This window comes from Sturnus vulgaris, chromosome 3, assembly GCF_052056855.1.
Source record: "Sturnus vulgaris isolate bStuVul1 chromosome 3, bStuVul1.hap1, whole genome shotgun sequence".
Lineage (NCBI taxonomy): Eukaryota > Metazoa > Chordata > Aves > Passeriformes > Sturnidae > Sturnus > Sturnus vulgaris.
In genome coordinates, this window is record NC_142245.1 from 98,882,100 (window position 1) to 98,903,809 (window position 21,710).

Genomic DNA, 21,710 nt, shown 5'->3' on the forward strand with positions numbered 1-21,710 from the left:
AAGAAAATAATGCAGGATAATCTTTTTTTCTACCTAACTCAAATAGAAGGTGACATCTTGAAAATCTATTCCTTGTTTGCTGCAATAGTAGCAATAACATGTTCTTAAAAATAAATGAGTTTTAACTTTCCCAAACCATCTCCAGGTGTTTTTAATAATGTGCATTTTGTATTGTAAAATGACCTCAGGTCCAAGTGAACACATTTTTTTCTTGCCAAGTAGATGGTAGATAAGTGTTGCCCCCTATGTAAACAATGAAAGTCAAGATCCCTTTTTTGGAATTATGATGGGATTTATTTGGGGTTTGATCTCAGGAGAAATAAATCAAAGCACAGAAATAAGCATGATTATTCTTGGAATTCTTCTAAAAGAAAAGGAAAAGCCAAAAATTTTGCTGTGGCCCGTGCAGGTTTGCTTGAGCTAAATGCAGCAAAACAAGATTACGTGTTATGGTTTTGAAATTAGGCAAAAAAATAAGCATTTTGATTCCTATATTTGGTATGTTGATCTTTGTAACATCAAACAAAAAGATATACAGCTCTAAAGCCATGGCACATCAGTGGTCACTGCACATACCTTCCTGTGTGGCACAATCCTTGATGTATGGAATTACCACCCATCTTGCCGAGCTTTAAATACTACACTGTGCTTAGCAGCTTCAGAAAGGAAATAATTCCTTTATTAGTCATCTGTCTCTGAGGCAACAGAAAAAAGTGTTCCCAGTTTATATAGGCATCTTATAGTAAAACAGCTGCTGAATTGGGCCCTCAGTTGTGAGGGAATGGATTTGGGCCAAAACTCCTCAAAATGGATGTGCTTCTGCCCGTTGTTGTGGAGACAGCAAATGCCTGTAGGATTCATGGATTAGCAGGCGACAGAAAAGGTGATGCACACGTCAGAAGGGACAACAGCAGTGGGAAGAGGACAGAGCAGGGATGCACAAAGAGTGTGCATGTACAGGGAACAATGCAGGAGTAGCGCTCAGGGGAGCTAACTGGTCTCTTCTGGCACACATCCATTAGAGGAATATTAAAGATGTTCCTCAGCATACTAGTTTTATACAGTTCAGTGTACTCTCGTGACCTTACTCCAATCTCAGGCCTTAGGTATCTAATTTTAGCTCCTGTTTTCTCTGAGAAAAATTATGTAATAGACTTCATTTTGAATGTTGTTTGGGGTGACCTATACTCCCACTTTTTTGTTCATGCTGCAGAGTACTTTGTTGCCTTAATGGAAGGACTTTGAAAATACTTCCTTCCAGCATTGGATCAAGTTGCATAGAAAATTTGCAGAAGTTTGTCATCTTTTTGTAATTGTTTTATTATGAATTTTTCATAGTATGTGACTAAACACCTAATCCTGCTTTGTTGGGTTGCTTGCATGCTGCTGCATTTCTAGTACTGTAGCCAGTCTTTTGCAAGTTGTGCATCTTGTGCCTGCTGTCAAGAGAAGCCAGAGGTACCCTGTGCATCAAACTCTCTTGAAACTGCTTTTGGCTCCTCTTTCTCCACCCAAGAAGTCTCAGGGGAATCTTGAGTGGATAGTGTGTTTTATCCTCTGCCTATTTTCCAGCACTATTTTGTAGCCTTGAGGCATTTCTCAGAAGGTGAAGCATGAGAAGTGCACTTGGTCGTGCTGATTTGGAAAAGGCAGCAGCCAATGTCCCATCAGGGGAAGGGAAAGGCCATGGACACTGTTCATGACAGGGATGAACTGTGTCGTTTCTTGGAAAATGAGAGGAAAGGGAAGCAAATTGAATAGGCTTTGGCAATAGTCCTAAACAGGTTGAGAAAGAGAATTAGGCACATTAATGATTAATGATAGCAAAGCTCATTCATCTTGAAAAGTACTTTCTATAAGTGCTAAGTGCTGTCATTAAAAATGTATGCATTTTCATTTCAATCCACACTTGGCATCTGCAAATGGAGAGGAAAGGGAAGAGCCAGCAGTGTCATTATAGTAGCACTAATACCTCACTACAGCTGAAATCACAGCTTGCCAAGACACACAGTCTAGGGTCTGGGTCTTGCAGAGCTCAGCCTGTCGTGGTTAGTGATACGGGTTCTGTTGAAATGTTCCACCACCTGCCCTGCAGAGCTCAAATGAAGGCTTGGAAACCTTCTGCAAGTCAAACTTCTACTAAATTAACAATTGTCCTCATTAAATCTCTACTAAGGATGACCGAGACTATGTATAGTCTGTCACACATGGATTTTTTTGCACAATGAAAAATTTTATAAATATCAATTATCTGATCTCTGTTTTTCTTTTCCAAAAAATTGACCTGCTTTCTCTAATGTGTAGGTGACACAGAGAAAGGAAGCTCTAACAGAAATGATTTGTTGTGCTATCAAGGTGGTGGCAACTTGCCACTAGAAATGCTGTGGACCAGAGAAGCAGAGATTGTGTGGGTAGGAAGTACAGTCTTTCCTGCAATCAAGCTGTGAGAGGTAAAATCTAGGATAATTTGTTAATAGACGTGTCTGAAAGGAGCTGAATGGATGAATTGAGAGGCAGAAGAGAAAGAAGAGGCTTGAAGTCTGACCTTTAACAGCTACAAGCCACATGCCTGAGGCTTAGAATGGATGGTGCTTGTTGATGGGCTATTTGATTGCACAGGGTAAAGGAAGAAGCAGTTTGGGAGAAGCAGTTTTGTGCTCTGACCTGAAGTTAGGCACACCAGCCTTGGCACACCCAGTGCAGCCCTTTGCCTTCCCAGGCTGGTGGTGAGTCAGCAGCTGCGTACCTTTTGCAAATGTCTGGAAATGGTAACTGAAATCCTTGTTTTGCCAGTTTGCTGCAGCGTGTGTAATCCTTCTTGCCTCCCACACAGCTGTATGTTGAGCTGGTTTCCTATCTTCATTTCACTCTGCTGTTGGTCTAGCCTCACTCTTTATTCATGCATCTGCAAACAGAGAGTTATGGACCTTGTTCTGTAATTGTCTCCAGTTTGCTTATTCCAGCTGAGCACACAGGCAGGGTGAGAACATCACAGGGTGCCCCATCCACTGGGAAGCAGACCCTTGTCTGCTCTTTCTGTGTAGTATTGGGCTGGTAGAAGCTGCATGGTAGCAGCAGAGAGCTGGGTCTCTTCATCACTCCCTTGTCTTCTCAACAGACACCTGTTGAGAAGCATTAGCTCTCAGGTTGATGTAGGAAGGATGGAGGTGGAGGGGAGTTGTTGCTCATCAAGAATAACTAGGTTTAATATTAATTTGCCCTTGGTCAAAAATATCCACTTTTCTTCTCTACTTTCTTGACAGCCGTGCTGTGCAGAGCTGTTAGAGGCTACATTTGCAGTTATGAGTTGGGTAAAATGCTGTGGTTGCTAGGGGAGAAAAGTATTAGTATTACCAATATTTATTATTTGGTCCCCATGGAAACTATAGTTCTTCAAGGAGTCCTAATTCTCACATTTTTCCTTTCTATGGAAAAGTTACTTCTTTAACCATGAAGTTCAGATAGTTATTTCCAAGAATAGATGGCAAGATACACAACTCCCTTTGTATTCTAGTATGCTTGATAGATGTCTGTCTATGGGGAATTACTGCTTACTGAGATATGTTGTGGCTTCCAGTCACACAAAGATCTTTAGAGTGTGGTTAATCTAAGTGTATCATGGAGGTGTTTTATTATTTTTTCTGCCTCTGCATCCTCATTGATTGTTCTTTACCCCTTTGATATTTTTTAACTTGCTGTATATTTTAAATTGATGAAGAGCTATTTGGTTAATTTTGGTTTGAGTCATCTTAGAGGTTTTTTTCAATCTAAATGATTCTGTGATTTGATGGGGAAATGAACTTGCTGTTTTCTAATGGTGTAACTGTGGCAAAAGCTATGAATGTGGCTCATGGCTGTAAAAGGGACACAGTAGTACCTGTTTTCTCAAAGTTTGAGTTCTTCAAATTTTCAGACTAAAGCTGGGAAAATACTGAGTGATTTATCCTTAGCAGAATAGTTAACTCAGTGTTTGGCTCTCTTACAGTGCCTAAAACAGTATGTGGAACTTCTGATCAAAGAAGGTCTAGAAACAGCAATCAGCTGCCCTGATGCTGCCTGCCCAAAGCGAGGTCATCTGCAAGAAAATGAGGTATACTCTTCCTGCAAAGAGGGTGTTTTCTTTTTCTTATAGGATGTTTAAATGTGTCTTGCTTTTTATGTTACAGCATCCATTGTTAACAACATATGTTGTTATTAATTCTTTAAGGGTCAAATACTCTGTTTGTTTAAAATTGCTAGATTATTACTGTTCCTAATTGGAATTTTTTCTTCTTTTACTTTTTTCAACAGATTGAGTGCATGGTTGCATCAGAAATCATGCAAAGGTATAAGAAGCTACAGTTTGAAAGAGGTAACATATGTAACACTACCCATTGAAGGCTATGAGAACGGGTTTGTTCCAGAGCAATCCTATAAATCAAAATCTCTGCATGTATTCTTGCAGTAGCATTGTGCAATTGCTTGGTCATCAGAAAAAAAACCCCAAAACCTTAAAAGTAATTGCTTCTGTTCTTGCCTGCATGATTTCCAGAACTGCAGCACTCTGGGAATAAATTAAGGAAAGAAAATTGCTATGTATTATATTCCTAAATAACTAAGGGAGGGAGTGACTTCTATTTTGAGCTTTGCTGTTTAAATTGACTACTGGTATTATAGGGGCTGGAGAGGAATACTGACCTCTCACAGAGCCAAGATTATCTCCAGGGTTGGCGTTTAGTACAGAGTTAATGAGCCATTCTGAGTGTAGTGATACAAACACATTGAGAACAGAAGCTGACTGTGTGTCTATGGAGATGTGGAATGGTGTGGCCATAGAGAACTTACAGTAAAGTTTTGCTGAGGGCAGGACCCAGCCTAGAAACCACTGCAGTCGTTGGTCGGTTTTTATTGTCTTCACTGAGCTTTGAAACATGAAATGACTTATGTGTAAGGAGCCTCCAAGAAAGGGAGGAACCTCTATCTTATGCTGTTGTTAATCACGTGGTTACATTAGGGTAGGGATCAACTTGAAATCGGTTCCGACTGGGCAAGGCACTGTAAAAGGACTTTCTCTTGGGCTTTACTGCATAGTGTACACTGTATTTAACTTCAAGTACAACTGAAAAAAATGCATCTCATTCTCAGAACAACTTTAGTTCAGTGAATGAAAGTGGGTAATTAATTGAGACTCACGAAACTCACTTTGGGTTGGTGCCTGTTTGCAAAGCAGGCCAGATTTATTTCAATGTGGGTCGCATAAATTAAAAAGCTTCTTTTGAAAATTTGTGTCTTCAAATGCCCTGCCAGTCAACCTCAGCTGAAATGCATTGTTACGGAAGGCTGATCTTGTATCCGCCTTTGAATTTGGTTCTTTTATGTCCCTTTGCAGAAGTGCTTTTGGATCCATGCCGGACTTGGTGTCCATCCTCTACTTGCCAGGCAGTTTGCCAGCTCCAGGAATCAAGCCCACAGGACCCTCAGCTGGTCCAGTGCAAAGTGTGTGACATTGAGTTCTGCTCTGCTTGCAAATCTAATTGGCATCCAGGTCAAGGCTGTCAAGAGAACATGCCAGTCTCTTTTCTTCCAGGAGAAACAAGGTAAGATATTGCAAAAGATTGAGTATTTAGAAGCCAAGTGCTCAAAGAGGCATTTTCCTGATGTTTTGTTCTAAAACTGTTTCCTTCACTTAGTCATTCCTATTCTTTTAATTCTGTATTCTAAAACTGAACAGCTCTTGGCAGCCTCACACTTAGCCAGCATTCCCAGCAAGGCACAAAGGAGCTGCTTGAGCCTTTGGCCTTCTGCCCCAGTGGGAAAAATATGACATCCAGGCAGCTCATCAGCTTCATTTGAGAGATGATCTTGTTACTGCTGCTCTCCTGGACAATGTGAGAGTCGCTAACATCATGCCAGACAGTGATTTTTAGAATATTGTCAGTCATCCCCTCTTCTGCACATCTGGCCTATGATCTTAAGTTCTGTTTCAAGTGGTCTCTGGTGGCAGACTGCAGCCACTGAATAAGAAAGGCCATTGTGCATGTGTTCCGCTTCATGTCTGGGCTTTTTCAAAGATTGTATTGCATTCCAAGGCATCATTCAAGCCCTGCCCAGCCTTGGACTTAGTTACTCATACCTTGTCTTCTTTCAAGCTTTGCTGTAACAGGTGACTAGCTAGGATGCTGTCATGATGAGTTCCTGATCAAATACACTAACCTTTTGCACATGCTTTTGTGTGTGCTTGACAAGAACTGAAGGTTGCTAAATTTCATGGCAAGATAACAAACTTTATCTATTTTTGCTTAGTATTTTGGTTGCTTTTAGTTTTTATTCTTGGCTTAATTTTTTTACTCCACTGAGTAAAAGTAAAAATTATTTTTTCATTATTCTGGAGCATAATGTGCCTGTTAGCAGCATTTGGAGTTTCATATTCATTTTATGTATGCAAAGCACTTTTTTCTAGTACATTTACCCCTGGTGTTAGTAATTGGTGTGTGTCCTTTTATCCTGCTATTGGGTAAATCAGTCAATCAATCATCAGTCCATCAATTGTTTTCCAGCAAATTGTTGATTCCCCATCCGTCATTCTTGTATCTCATACTGGCAGTAGCTGCAGGAATTGTCATTTAAAGTACGTTTTAGTTGTTAGTGAGCATAAAACCTGCATACAGTAGAAAGCTACACAAGGGAAATAAAAGTTGTTCCTTTGTTTCAACATTCCTCTGTGTTGTGCCCGTTATATGAGGGGGCACCTGTGGTTTTGCGCACTTGCAAAGAACAGTCAGTGCTGCACCTAACTCATGAGCAGTGACTTTTTAGGAGTCTGTCAACAGTGACAAAGTTTAACTGAAAGAATGATATTGCACCAAAACCTTATTGTTCTTGATTTGAGGGAAAACTCCTGGGCAGCATCCTCAAGGAGGGCACAGAGAAGTAATCCCTATCCCTGGTGCCCCAGTCCAAAGGAATGTAGTCTGGAGCTACTGTGCAATCAAGGGTTTGCTTCTTCATCTTAGAAAGAAAGGAGAGAAAAGGAAAAAAAATCTAAAATAAACAAAATATTTAGATGTGAGCTACCTGCTGCTCATCTGGTATGTTAGAGGAGAAAACTGTTTAATATCTATTAGTATCACTAAATAACAAAAACAGCTGGTTTTTACATGGTAAAGAAAATACCCCAACTTTTATGTAGACACTGTAGTCATTAAACATCTTTTTCTAGAGTTACGTTTGAAAAGTAGTGTACAGACATAATATCTGAATAATCACTTGAATACCTGAATTTCTAGTAATTTCTCTTTTTTAAAGCAAAAAAGCAGCTTGCCTTCATAGCATAGTTCTTAGACATTCTTCTCTAAACTGACATGGTCACATATTTTCCTAATTTCTCACTCTATCCCACAGTTCAGTTTTCAAAATGGAAGATGATGATGCTCCAATCAAACGCTGTCCAAAGTGTAAAGTTTACATTGAACGAGATGAAGGCTGTGCCCAAATGATGTGTAAGAACTGCAAACATGCCTTTTGCTGGTACTGTCTGGAATCTCTTGATGTGAGTACATGCCATGCACTTTTGGCTCTCGGAAGCATAGAAGTTCATTGCTTTACCATTCAGCTGTCTCTTTAATCAGTTAAATAAATAGCTCACTAGCTTGTGGCCACAACTCACCAGAGCTGGTGCTGGGAATTTGATAGGATTTGTATCCTCTGTTTTACTTGTCTGCCTGTGCGAATTTAGCATTTGGTCCGAGTCAGTAAATAATTATTAAAAAGTAAAATTTTATTACAATAATTTGTGTACAATCTTTACATGGCACCTAACATGGAGAAGGGTGTTGCTTTTCTTTTTTCCCCAGCGCTGACTTTTCAATATTGCCTTTTTTGAAGGCTTTACAGTATGACACGAGCAATGCTTTTAGTTGAGGCTGTTTAACAAATTAGATGTGGTATGTCACTAGCAGTTTGATTTGTTTACCATTCATTGTATTTTGTGGGACAAGAAATAGATCTGACATAGGAGAAAGAATACAATGTTCTCCTAACAGGAGGAATTTATTGGTCTATAAGCTGCTGCTGTCATATGTTTATATTTATTTAAAATCAGCCTGTTATCGTGCCCACGGATCAGAGTATATACAATATACAACATCTGTTTCCATGTCACCAGTTTTACTTTATAGCATTGTTAACAATAGCAAAGGAAATTAGGTTCCTGAAAGCTGCTCCAACTATTCAGATCCTGTGGTTGTCCCATTTGAATACTTCACTAACAATCTTGAAGTCACAGGCTTCTCACATGCTCTCACAGATAGAAAACCAGCATTTTCTTAGAGTTAGGTCTACTATTTTATCTGGTTTGTGAGAGGCTGACAGGATTCATAGGGACATCATATCTCAATCTGTTTTGTCTTTCTGTTCTTCAGCTAGATAAAGGAACCAACTTTAGGAAGTCTGCAGTACAAGTACCGATTTTCCTTTGCTCTTTCTGTATGTGTGTAAAAATACATGCAGTGGTCATCTTGTCTTGGATTCTCTTGCTAAACTTCATGCTAACATTTAAATATGCAGCTTGAGACCCTTTGGGAGAAGTATTTGTTATATATCCATAACACACCAAACAAACCTGTTTGTCAAGAGACCTAACTGTAAACAAAACACTTTGGAAAGGTTGGACGTGGCCAAATCCACTTGCTTTTATCTTCCTGTGTGATACCTGAGTTTATGTTGTCAGGATATAGCGTTTTGTAACTTGAAGAACTTCTGTTTATTACCTCCCTTCTCATTTAATATTTGTAGGATGATTTTCTCCTTATACATTACGACAAAGGACCTTGTCGAAACAAGCTGGGGCACTCCAGGGCATCTGTTATCTGGCACAGGACACAGGTAAAGCTCAGATCTCTGGAAGCTCTCTGCAGTCTACTACTGTCATAGTGCCTCATTGAATCCCTTAGGGTAAAATTCTTTGCCAAATGGTGACTGACTTCAGTAGCAGATAAAAAGAAGTCAGTAGCTTGGAGTGGAACAATTAGCTGTTGTAGAGAAGACCCTCCTTGGCAAAATGCCACTGAGAACGAGAAGAGGTATGTTTGCAGAGCCAGTTCAGTGCCAGTCCAAATACGTTCTCACTGGACTTGGAGGATGAGCTAGGTTGCCACCGTCAGTATTATTTACAAGGAAGCTCTTCTTGCAAGGCATTTTTAGCTCTGGATCCAGAACTGGAAAGGAATTAACCTGAATACAGACATTTTCTTGTTATGGACTCTATCTGACTCCTTCGTATTGGCTGGATAGAAAGTAACCCTGAAGGTTTATCAGTAGTTTCAAACACAGATTCAAATTGACAATTGCAGAGAGTGTGGGAATACCTCCTGTAGTCTAGATTCAGTGTTGCTATACTCAGCAAGAATGCTGGTAATAAAAGAGCTCTCTGCAGCACTTGGATGCATGCAGTATAAATGCTAATGTGTGACTTGGTCCAATCTACTGCCTTTACAGTCACTTCAGAGATGTGGGGACATCTGCGTATCTGAGTCATCTCTTCCTAAATTAACTCTGTGCCTGGAAAAAGCTACCTTAGCTTGAGATGAGGTACTTTTCTTGAAGTACCGATTTCTTTCCATGTGAGCTTAAACCCCAAGTCTATAGAATAATCATCAAGTCTGGATAAACAGCTGAACGGAAATAAAAGGAGAAGGATGTCACCCCTCTCACCCACACCACTGGGTGTCTGAGCTGTGGACTGGCTTTTGCTTGGATTAGCCAGTGGTATCTCAGGAGGTGTGTGGGTACATTAAGATTACTTGATAAACCTGTAATATGAGGTGATTAATACGATATTTGGAATCTGTTCTAAGCCACTGCAGTTTGTGCAAATATGTTTGATATACAGAATGTCTGATCTGGTCATCGTTGAGAAAGAAGGTGATAATTCACTGCTAGTCAGGATATAATTCTGCTAAATCCCCTGAAGCCAAATCAACACTGCAATTGTTTCCTTATGTTAGCTTTCAGTAAGTTGTTACAGTTCTTCTTAGGTTTATCCAAAGCAAATTGAGGTGAGTCTTTGGTTTGTTGTTTGTGGGTTTAAAAAAATATTTGTTTTGGCCAGAGAAGATGGCTTGATGCCTAGTAGGGCAGCAATTTCTTAAGAAGAAAAAGAACCAAGGAAAAACTAAATAAGTAATACTCAGTGGGCAGTTTTACTTAAAAATAAACAACACTCCCCCACACACATACACAAAACCACACCAAAAATAAAAACAGTAAAACAAAAACACTGAAACTTGATGATTTCTTTGATGGCATATTGAGCTTGAAAGTAAGGTGTAAATAGATGTTTTATATTAAATACCAGTAGTCAATCTGGTCCACTGAATTGCCAGCTCCTAGCTTGGCTCTGTCAGACCAGTACACTCAGCCTGGCTTGCAAAGAGCAGCATAGCCATAGTTGCAGCTCACGTTTTTTAAATATGAGAATTAAACTTTAGTCTCTGGGAAATAAATGCAAAGATTAGTAGAAATTGCATCAGATTGTCAGCATCACCAAAAAAAAAAAAGAGAATGAGTTATGAAACGTGCCCACCTCTGAAGCTGGAGGATAAATTGGTGCTGTGGAGAAATGGACTGGTTGTGGCGAGGCACCGGCGCTGCTCGGGGCGGGCAGCGCTGTCCCACAGCGCCATCTCCCGCGGCTGCTCCGCGGCAGCACCGCCCGCAACCGGCGTCAGCATCAGCAGCTCCAAATTATCCCTGGCCACCAAAAGTGCTGCTGCATCGCCCCGTCTATACCGTGGCTAATTTAATATTTGCCGGCTAAATGAAGTGGCGTATCTAGCCCTGATTAGAAGAATCGTTAATGAGTGCTGCACTCTAATTTCATTTTTCCTTCTGCTGTTAGGTTTTGCTATTACATTAGCATTCCACTCTTGCCACAGTTATTCAAAATTATTCACAGACACTCTCATGTGAATAAATCTAAATTATTGTCTCAAATAATTTGTGGGCATATCTTTGCAGCATCATTCTTACAGTTGCCTGTAAATGGGAAATTTTCTCAGGCGATGAAGCTCAACTTGAATGTTTTTAAAATAATTTTCCAAATTTAATTTCTGTAGAATTTACTGCTTTGTCACAGTGACCAGGTAGATAAGTCTATGGTCCTCTGTTCATGCCGGGAAGGAGGTGGTCCATAAATATTAATGAAAAAGATGCACTTAGAGTTAGATCTTATCCCCTGAAGCAGTAGTATGAGCTCAAGTCTGACTGCAAGAAGCAATTGCAAATGCAAAGTCCTCCTGTAGTCCATGATGTTAGTAATCTGTGATTGAAATTCCCAAGCTTGAGTGCATGCTGGTGGGACATAGTGGGATTCTTCACAGATTTTCTGAGCACCATCAACACCTTGACCTTCTTGAAGCTTTCTCCAGGAAAAAAAAAAAGAGTATCTGAAAGTGGAAGCCTTTCTTGTAGCCTTGATTTCAGTATTTAGTATTTAGGTTCGATCAAGAAAAAAATTCGTGATTTGCTTCATTAATTGTTTGAGATATAAGAAAATTCATAAAGGTAGGTAGCCATCTGCATCACTTTGTGTGATGAAACAGAGTTCTGTGGCACAGTTCTGACTGGAGCCATAAAACACAAACACACTACTTTCGCTCACATTTACTGGTCACAGGAACTGACTAGTATATACGTGGGGAAGTCCTGTCTCTGGTAAGGTCAGTGGCATTTGCTGAAGCCTTTTTGATGGACATCGATGATGCAATGCTGTAGCAGACACAGTCTAGGCAATGCTATCCCTAACACAATGCTATCCCTTTCTCTTACAGGTGGTAGGCATTTTTGCAGGATTTGGTCTTCTGCTTTTGGTGGCCTCCCCTTTCCTTCTACTTGCTACACCGTTTGTTCTGTGCTGCAAGTGCAAATGTAACAAAGGAGATGATGACCCTCTACCAACCTAGACTGAGAGAAGATTGGACTCATCACATGTTTTGATTTTACTGTTGCTGTTACGTTTCCCTCTTGCACTTACATTGCTGTAGCCTTACTTGCCCCATTCTGCTTCTCGTTGACACAGTCTTGATTCCAGGAACTGTTGTTATTACTGTTGCACAAATCACTTGATAACAGACAAGGAGGGTAATAGAAGGCAAGTTTGATGCTAAAGGGAGACTGCAGACCTGGGTAGCTATCTGAATTAAGAGGTGATACTGCTGAAAATAATGCAAAAGGTTGATGCTGCCCTTCTGGTGGACTGGGAACTTTACTGAATGACATCAGCAAACCAAGCTGAAAAAGCCTACAAACTTCTGCATATCTCTTTGCTTCCAAACTTCGTGTCTTATTCCTGCATATGTTTAAGTTGCCTATCATTTAAATCAGATGGTCAACTTCATGTGACTGTATTACCCATCTGTTTTTGTTAAAGCCATCATAATGTCTTTTTTAGTACCTATTTTTTCCAAGCATAACAAAATTAGTAAGGTGCATATAGGCCATCCTATGCCTTCCTTGAAATCTGGGGAGGATTGGAGGGACAAAGTTGGTCCTGCTGCCTTCCACGAATTTTACAAAGTCTTGTAAGAAATTTGTTTGATTAAAATCTACATTTTAAAATTAATCGATGAAGCTGTAAGGTTGAGTGGTGACACAAACCTGCTGTTTAATCAAGTTTCTTTTAAAAATGTATTGATGGTATTGATTACCCCTGGACCACTAGTGTTTTTCTGAATTGTTATTTTTTTGCTATTGTTTAGGATTCTGCTACACTTATAGGGCTATGTAACTTCTAATCCAGGTATCTTAATCTTTTTATAGATACATAGATATATATATATAATCCTATTTAAACCAAATGTGTAAATAGCTGTGCTATTGAAATATTTTGGAAATTCAGGATAGCTTGGTTCTGTCTTTAGGACAATTATTAAAAAATACAGGACTAACTTTACTGTTTAGCAGACTCTTGGGTCTTTATTTTTAAATACAAAAATACATCATGGTTATCCCTGTAGTTAATATGAAAATGCCTGGGATATTAGTGGAAGTTGTGCTTTGCATTTAAACTACTTAGCCCATTTTCAGAGATAATATTGTATGATATGTGGTGTATTGTGTTAATAACAATACTGTGACAAAATAAGTTATTTGAAAACTAATCACTTGATCGTTTTGCAGAATTCAGTGGTGTGTTTTCAGGGTAGTAAAGTGTGCTATTCAACATACTACATCATTGAGGTTTTTCTTCAGAAATATTTTTTTGAAAACCCTTCGCTCTGATTTTAAAGCCAACAAGAATTTGACTAATAACTTCTTTCCATGAAATATGAAGCATCTGAAACAACATGTATGTCTGTAATATGAAGGAAGACATTCTTTTGAATGCTTGTGGACTGAAGTTTTACTGCATTTTTTCTTTATCACTTATTTCTGTCATCAGGACTGTACTGAGGTGGATGAAGCCAGGATAACTTTACACTGAAAATGTCTTAAGATCCTTAAATGCATCTGCTTCTGGCTGCTGTTACAGACTGGGAATATGTTTTCATAGCTCAACCATTAAAAAATTACTCTTTAGTGACTTTTGGTTTACACTGTCTATCTGTTTAATAAAAATATTGTAGGGCACAGTTTTGAAAAGGGTCAATTTCTTTTTATAAAGCTGTTCTCCTCTCATATCTTCCAAGTTTATCTAAATTTGAACTATATCTAACCAGAGATTTTAGCTCCAGGAGCTAGAATTATCTGCAATTCCCTTACTTGGTTTGAATTTAGTGAGTTGGGCATTTGTAATGTGAATAAAAAGGATAGCTGATTTCCAGCAAATCTGTTTATGGCAATGCACTGTTCAGATCTTTTGTTGTCTGAGTATCTTTCGTATTTTAGCTATCTTTGTTATTAAAAATTGCTTAGCTGTTCAGAAATATCCGTAGGGAGCTCTGGGCAGTGCATTTGATCCCTGTTTGCCAGCTCCCAGGGGTGTGTGAAGCACTGCTGAGTTCAGCGGGCAGGGAGGTTCTTCTCTCCCTCTGGCTCTGGCATCAGCTCAGTCCAGCTCAGCGGGATCCCGAGCCACGCACCTGACTTTTCCTGAGTCATAGCTTCATTGTCCAGAATAAGTGGAAACCCTTCTACAAAGGACAGCTTCCTGAAGGTTAGCTTGAGCTATAGCCTTTCCTCCTTGGCCCTGTAATTCTGTTTAACTGGAGAAAAACCCTAGACAATAGGATGTAAAGACTTCATGGGTTATTAATTTTCTGGCTGTGGCACTGAGGGGTTTTGCTGTATTGTGGCTGTGACTGATGACCAGTTCTCCTACTGGGATCATAGTAAACAGGAGAGATTCACTGACATATGAACAGTATTGAGTGTCCTGGTATGAGGAGGTTTATTTTCTCTGTGCCTTTCTTAGAGAATTTTTGTTGAAATGCAGCAAAACTTGACTTTTCCAAAAGTGCTGTGTGGCCAGTTAATAATAGATGTCAGAATTAATGCATTTCTAGATTTAAAACAAAAAAGAATGAGAAATAAACTCTTTGCAAGTACAGAATTTTTAAAATGCTTATTTATAATTGATACTCACAGGTAACATTATATATAATCAGAAAGCTGTGTCAGTATATATATATGACCTCAACATACTTGAATTACTACTAGCGATTTTTTTTTTTTTTATTTTATGACACAGCTCTTGTTTCATATCCCAGATGTTGGAATAGACTATGCCTACATATATTTACCAAATACCTACCCAGTTTTTTCAGGTTTGCTAAATATCATTCCATCTGTATTCTCGGGGATTTTTTGTTTGTTTTTATTGTTGTTAATATTATTATTTTTAATGCTGGTTTGATTCCAAAGTAGCAACTTTTGGTGGTTATGAATTAAGTTCAGGGTGCTTTTATGTTACAGCTTATATTGATACTGTGACATTTAATACCCCAAAACTGAATTGTAAATACGTAATTTTAAACTCATTTAAACCCCCTGCCATGAGAAAGGGATGTTTATTTCTTCATCTTTTCAAATGAAAATCTGTTACAACAGCTATGACTTTTTGGATCTACACCAGAAAAATAAGTATCACAGCATGATTTCTGCTGCATTTTTGTGGTTATGCTATTATTTAAGGAGTTTTTATTCACACATAATCGTAAAATACTCTGATTTGAAGAGATCCACAAGGATCAAGTCCAGCTCTTGAGTCAATGGTCTGTTTGTAAATGCTGTTTAATGGAGTTTGTAACAATGCATCATCTGCGTTCTGGAGTGTCATGTGGTGTCATGTCTAGCAAGTGTGGAGTCCCAGCTCCAGAGGCTGTGCATCTCCCTAGGCTTGCCATTGTTGGGCTGAAGCCAATCCTGAGATCAGGAGCACAGCCCACTTCATCTTCAATGGTGGTAGTGTTGGGTTTCCCCCTGTGACATTGGACAAGTCACTTGTCTTTTATCTCAATTTAACCATCTTTTATGTGAATGGATCAGTGTTTACCTCAGGAGGGGGTGCGGGCAAATTCATTGGTTTTGAGGCTCTTCAAAAGTTTGTGATGAGCAACTATATATAAAAGATTACTGTACTTTTATGTTAATATTTCAGTTTTTACTCATATTGGCATTCATCCTGAAGCCTCCTACTACTGACTTTAGCATGTCAAGAATTTAGGGTATTTTCCCCCCACATACTAAGAAGTATGATCTTTCGTCAGATACTCTGGCGCATAAATTAGGTAAAATCCCAAATAACAGCAGACTGGATCAACTCTCAGTTTACAGATGAGCTCCTGACATGCAGAAAACAAACAAAAATAGTGAATAGCTCTCATTTATGGAGCTGACAGGATAAAATATCCATAGGCCAGAAAAATTATAAGTTTTTTAAAAAGAAGTTGTTATGGGCAGGAAGATTAGAATGAAGTTCTGTGCATTTCATCTGTAGGCCTTTTACTGTATAGGAATAAATATTTTTAATGCAAGACATTATCATTCCAGTGAGGTGCAGCATGCATAAACCTTTGTGCAGGTTTGCTTTTTTAAAACCAAAGTTTGTACATTCCATGTACATAATCTAAAAGCCTGAGGGAAACAAATAAATTACGGTTGATGACAGTGATACTAAAAACATCAAAAAAGCCCTTAATTGCTAAGGCACTTGTACTAAGTAAGGCATGCTGTTTGTGTTTAGAGCCCTGTGGTCTTCATTATTGCTTTGATTTGTGTATATCTTAGAATTCCAGGAACATTAGGTACAGGAACATGGTACATAACTGAACCTTTCTTGATCATTTTATTATGATGTATTTCAAACTTGTATAGGGATAAGCATGAAGGAGTCATGCATATGTATAAATAATGTATTTGACCAGTGTAAAAATAGTTCTGTTGATGTATTTGAAATGTAAGTGCATTTTGTGCCACTAACACTGTGATGTATAAAGGAGCTGTTGAATGCCTTTTAATGTGGTGTTTTGTACTTTGAATCATATTGGAGAGTTTAATTTGTAATTTCAATAGATATTTTAAATGAATGTGTTTCCTGTGATTCTTCATAGTGACTTTTCCCTGTGCTTCTTTGCCTCTCAGTCCTTTGGAAAAAGCACAGCCTGCAGCTTGGAGACCTCCTGCCACAATTCTGAACATAATTGTGGTTCCTGACTCACCATCTCCCAGCTTAGCTAAAAAGAGGGAATCTGGGTATCTCTAGAACTAATTTGATGCACAGCTGGATCCTTGATCCAGCTCCTGGATGGATGGATGCTCTAGGCAGGTGAACGTGTTGCCCCAAGGATCACTCTGAGGTGTGTATATGTTCTTGCACCATGGGTTTAGGTCTGGTGCAGGTGGTCTGCAAGCAGCTTGTACTCCCCTCAGGTTGGTGTGGAAGAGAAACTTAAAAGCAAAGCCCAATTTCCTGAATAACTGAGCACATTTAGCTCTCTGACAGTGGTAATGAGTTCTCATGTTCTTGACTCCCTCAACAAGCACTTTGCATTTTGCCTAAACTGCAATTGAGAATGTAGACTTTCTTTAATTGCCACAGTTTATTTCTCACTTTTTAGCCTACAATTTGTCTATACCCATTAAAAAAGCACATGCACAATTTCTTCAAGAAAATCCTGTGCATAAAGAATATGTATCTATCTGTTTTCTACCTGACAACTTTAGAAAAAGCAGTATAATAACTGCTACTAACTCATTTCTTCTTTCATTTTCATGGAGTATAATGATTTTTCTCCATAAGGGTAAGAGCAAGTTACATATTTTGTTCAATTGATTGTTTAGAAAATAGTCTCTAAAAGCCACAAGGGGTTTTGACCTCTTCTAGGAGTAGGAATAGTTAACAAATGATCTTTCTGCTTGCTTCTGCTACTCCCACATTGTGTTGCTTCCAATTAACGGATGTTTGATGTTGCAGTTCTTTCTTGGAGAGTAGGATTATTTCTCAGTCATGTGCAGTAGCCATGTAGTTAAGTGACCTTTAGCTTCTGGGCAGTCCCTCTGTTTCTCTCCCAGGTTCAGCTTCCCTTGCTATAGAAAGATTTTCTAACCTGTGCCTTTCACCTGTGTGGCTGGGTTTCTGCACAGCAAGTCTGTCATCAGAGAATCAAGCACTGCAGAAATTAAGTGGACTAACAATCATCTCTCTAAAATTAGAAAATTTAAGTTGAATTCTTAAGTGGCGAACTTATTACACATGTATGTTCTAGTAAACAGTGTCCAGGATCTTTCTGCTGCAAGAGCTGAACCACATCCATAGTATTAAGTTCTGTTAGGAGGGACTGCATCCCCAGAATAACTCCTGAGGTGTACGTGGGCATGGGATGGAAGAATTCTGCTCAAAGTCATGTCAGTAACTGTCCTGCAAGAACTGAAATATTGAGACAAGAGAATTGCACAGCACAAAACCCTTGTGCTAATTCTAGCATTCTGCTAGTTACAGTGGTACTAATGGAATTGGTATTGTGTACACACACATGTATGGGGAATAGTGCTAGAAATTGCCACTACCAACTTGTGAGCACAGTACATCCACAGCATCTACAAAGCACCTTTCTTTTAATTTTTTTTTAATTGAAGATCAGCTAGGAAGTTCTTCATAAGAGATTCTGTGCTGTGGGTGCTTGACCTGTCAGTGCTACATCTATACCACAAGTTATTTTATGCAGGATATATTGAAACCAGTAAAACTTGCATTGATTTTGAGAATGACAGATAAGGCTATTTTGTACAAGGAGGCCTTTGCTACCCAGATTCTGTGCTCTGGGAACCAAGATTCAGCCTAGTAGTATTTGACACCACTTAAATACGAGGTGTCTTGACATATGTGTGTCTGCTCTCAACTGGTGGTAGTAGATGCAAAGACACATCTGAGCTTTTAGGACATCTCCCTTCCCATCCAATGCTGCTTTTACTAAGGTTGTTGTCTAGACAAAATAGCTTTTTTAGCCTCTCAAGCTGCTTTTCAGGTGTGGTTTGGTTTTTTTTCCCCATATGCTTTGATGACCAAAGTCTAAACTTTCTTTGTCTAGGCATATAACTTTTACATGGCTAAAACTGAGGACAACAGTCGAAGAGTGCCTTATCACAAGGACTGTTTTCAAATAAAAGGGCAGAGCTTGGTGATGACTGTAACTTACCACATGTGCCCAATATACGAATGTTTAGATGCTGTAAATCATACAAACCAATTCACACGGGCAAGCAGTGGAAACACACTTAAAAAACTAGAGTCCTGGTTTTTGTGGTGTGTGACAGAACAATGTTAAATTATTTGTGCTATCTGTGAAATTATTCCCTTATTTCTTGGGTTTTTTTGTTTGGGTTTTAAAGCCAAAAATAAAGTTAACACTGTAAGCCAAATAAAGAGAGTAATTTACTCCTCTAGGAGTAAATTGTAGGTGTCTTTACTCAGTGCAGTATTCTAAAATCTGGATCTATATATATGTGTCTAGCTGATGTGTATTTTTATACACAGCATCCCCTTAAATGTCAAATATGTCTTCTAGTCTGTGTACTCATATATGACTACAGGAAGAATAAATTCGATTGTATAATTTTGTAGGAAATGCAATAATTTATCAGGTTCTGTAGGCCTGACCTCATACCAGTCTAAATGAAAGATATTGGCTCAGCCATTCCTGAGATCTCGCTGCTGTATGTAATTTTTGAGAACAATTGCAAACAAGCACGCATTTTATTTTTCCTCTTTGCTCCCTCATGAGGATGTTTTGGTGGGTGCAGAATTACTTGGGCTGCCACAAAATCCTGAGATTTTACTGTATTTTGAGAATGCCACTGTCATTTTAGGGGTTAGCCACAGGAGAAATGCATGAGCTTGTGGAAAATTGCATTTAAAATTGCCTCGGCAGATGAGCAGAGTGCAGCCTTTCTTTGTTTTCATGCCTTAGTAATTATTAGTGGAGCTATTTTGTTGAAGTCTCATGTAACTGCTGCGAGCGGTACACACAGGTCGAGTGAGGGATTCCTGCGTTGGAACAGGGATAAACTATTCCAGCTGCCTTAGCAAACCCCGGGCAGGTGTTGGGGCAGTGAGCGGTGCTGCGGCGGGCCAGCAGGGAGCAGCCGCCGATCGCCACGGCTCAGCGTGGGCTGCCTGGCAGGAGCGATCCCTGGGAAGCAGATTGCTGCCTCCAGCTTGTAAAGTCTGCGTTTCAAAGCCTCCGCAGAGCTAATTGTAAAGATAGGGCTAAAAATAACGATGTTATGATGGCCCTGCTCACACTGCTGGGGCTGTTCTAGTCTCTGATATTAGCATACATTATTGCTCCTGTTCTCCGAGGGTGTATAAACCTTTTCTGATATGAAAAAAGCCCAAGTGTTGAACTTTCAAAAGCTGATACAGAGATGTTCCAGTCTACAAACGTACAATGAGAGGTGCAAACCAGGGGTCTCTTTCAAAATGCCAAGTTCAAAAAACACTGATTTCGCTGGGAGAAGAGTGGGGAACACTAAAATCAGTTGTTTACAAACAGAGTAAGATTTGGCTAATAACATTGCATCTTCTCTATATTTTATGATGGACGGATATTGTAGCTCAGCCAAATTAATCTTTTCTCTCTTCCTACCCACGCCCGCTGTTGTATCTGTGTTCTTTAATACAGATGTTCAGCAGAAACAATGCAACTGTCCAAACAATAACTCCAGCCATCCATTCAGCAGTCAGCATGTTTGGCAGGAGAGGCAAGATACAACGGGGAAGTTGCTGTGAGTCCTTCTGCCTTTATCTCTATTTATATACATTCCAAAGTTTGTGTGTCTTCCTACCCCTACCCAGCCACCAAGTACATCTGGGTAGAGCAAAGTGAAAAGTTGGTTTCTCATATTTTTTTGTGGACTAGAGGTTTGTTTCAGGATCCTGCCAATACTAACACAAACTTTGACTTTTTAAAAAAAAGATATAATGTTCAGTCCTGGCTGCCACCATCTCCCTGACAAAATTCCAGGGACTCCTGGGAAACTTCTAGCTCATGCCAATTGCAGCCTGTTAGGAATGTGTTTGGAGCATGTGTTTGAGCTGAATCTGTTTTTCCTTTTCAGAACCTTGAAGTTTTCTCAGGTGAAATGGAGCAATTAGAGGATTGGGTTAACACAGTGTTTCTTACCAGACCACTAACACTTTCCTCTCACCGTGCATGGGCATTTTCTTCAGCAAATTTTCCCAGCCTTCAACATCAATCAGGGGCTGCAGACTGAGAATCTTCACAGTGCAGTATGCTTCCGAGCCTTCCAGTGTTCCTTGCAGCTTTTCCTGGCTTCCCAGGAGGAGGGTAGTGTTTCTAGGTGCAGAATACTGAAGAATAGCCCTTGAAAGATGCATATCGGGGGGAGAGGGTGTCTGTGCTATCTTGCTGTTTCCCACAACTGGAATCAGAAAGCAGAGACATCCAGAAGGGAAAGGCTCTGAGAAACTGCACCTTTCTCTCTGTAGCCTCTACCTGTGCTGTGACTAAAATGTACGTTGGTGCTCAGTACCATCATCCTTACCAGCAAATTTTATCCTTTCATTTGTGATCTCAGAATGTGCTGCATTGCAGGTTCTGCAGTCAGTTACTAGCATTTCCTTACAACTCAGACTTGGTAAGGGAGGCAGAGGAAGGTTGTGACTGGGTTAAAAATGTGAGTGCCTTATGTGAGAGCTGACCCTCTGACTCAGCTTCTCCTATGCCTTAAGGCTGAGAGAATTAACCCAGATATTTTCTCTGCCATTGTGCTGTGGAAATAAACTGAACGTGAAAAACTACAGTGCCTGCAAGCAGCATCCTTTGTCCTTCTAGAGACATCTCAGGGCTCCTTAAACCTAAAGAGTTCTGTTGGGTGCAACCATCTCTCTTTCATAGCTTTTAACATTAATCCTGAGAAAATGCCTTCTGAGCCACAGGGTCTGGCCAGAAGCTGCAGGGAAAGGCTGTGGCTGTGAGGGAAAGGAAACTGAGAAATGCTTAATGTTGCAGCAACGTTTGTTTTAAATCACAGGGTACCTTAATGACCCTTCAGGACACTCAGACTAAAAGTCTTTGATGACAACCTCAGATGTTCAACCTGTCAGCACAGCTCACTAAGGTTGTAGTGCTGCTCTCAGCTGGATAGACTATGACTCCAACTCAAACAAGAAGCTTGCAGAGGAGCTCTAGCTGCTCTCTAGTGTCAGCAAAGCAGCAGAGAGCTGCCTGCCTGCCCTTTTCAGGCAGCTCAGAGCACCATGGAGCACTCTCTAG

The 21,710-nt window shown here is 39.7% G+C and overlaps 1 protein-coding gene across 4 annotated transcripts in view; it reads left to right on the top strand.

Moving 5' to 3' along the window:
- Window positions 1-16,502, top strand: part of RNF144A (ring finger protein 144A) — a 59,656-nt gene extending 43,154 nt beyond the window's left edge. For all 4 annotated transcript variants that reach the window (XM_014883720.2, XM_014883721.2, XM_088162381.1 and 1 more), the window contains 6 exons: window positions 3,986-4,090; window positions 4,291-4,351; window positions 5,369-5,576; window positions 7,381-7,528; window positions 8,773-8,862; window positions 11,808-16,502. In XM_014883720.2, the coding sequence (XP_014739206.1) occupies window positions 3,986-4,090; window positions 4,291-4,351; window positions 5,369-5,576; window positions 7,381-7,528; window positions 8,773-8,862; window positions 11,808-11,939 (744 nt within the window). In that variant the 3' untranslated portion in view covers window positions 11,940-16,502. The remainder of the gene's footprint in view (window positions 1-3,985; window positions 4,091-4,290; window positions 4,352-5,368; window positions 5,577-7,380; window positions 7,529-8,772; window positions 8,863-11,807) is intronic.
- The last annotated feature ends 5,208 nt before the right edge of the window (window positions 16,503-21,710 follow it).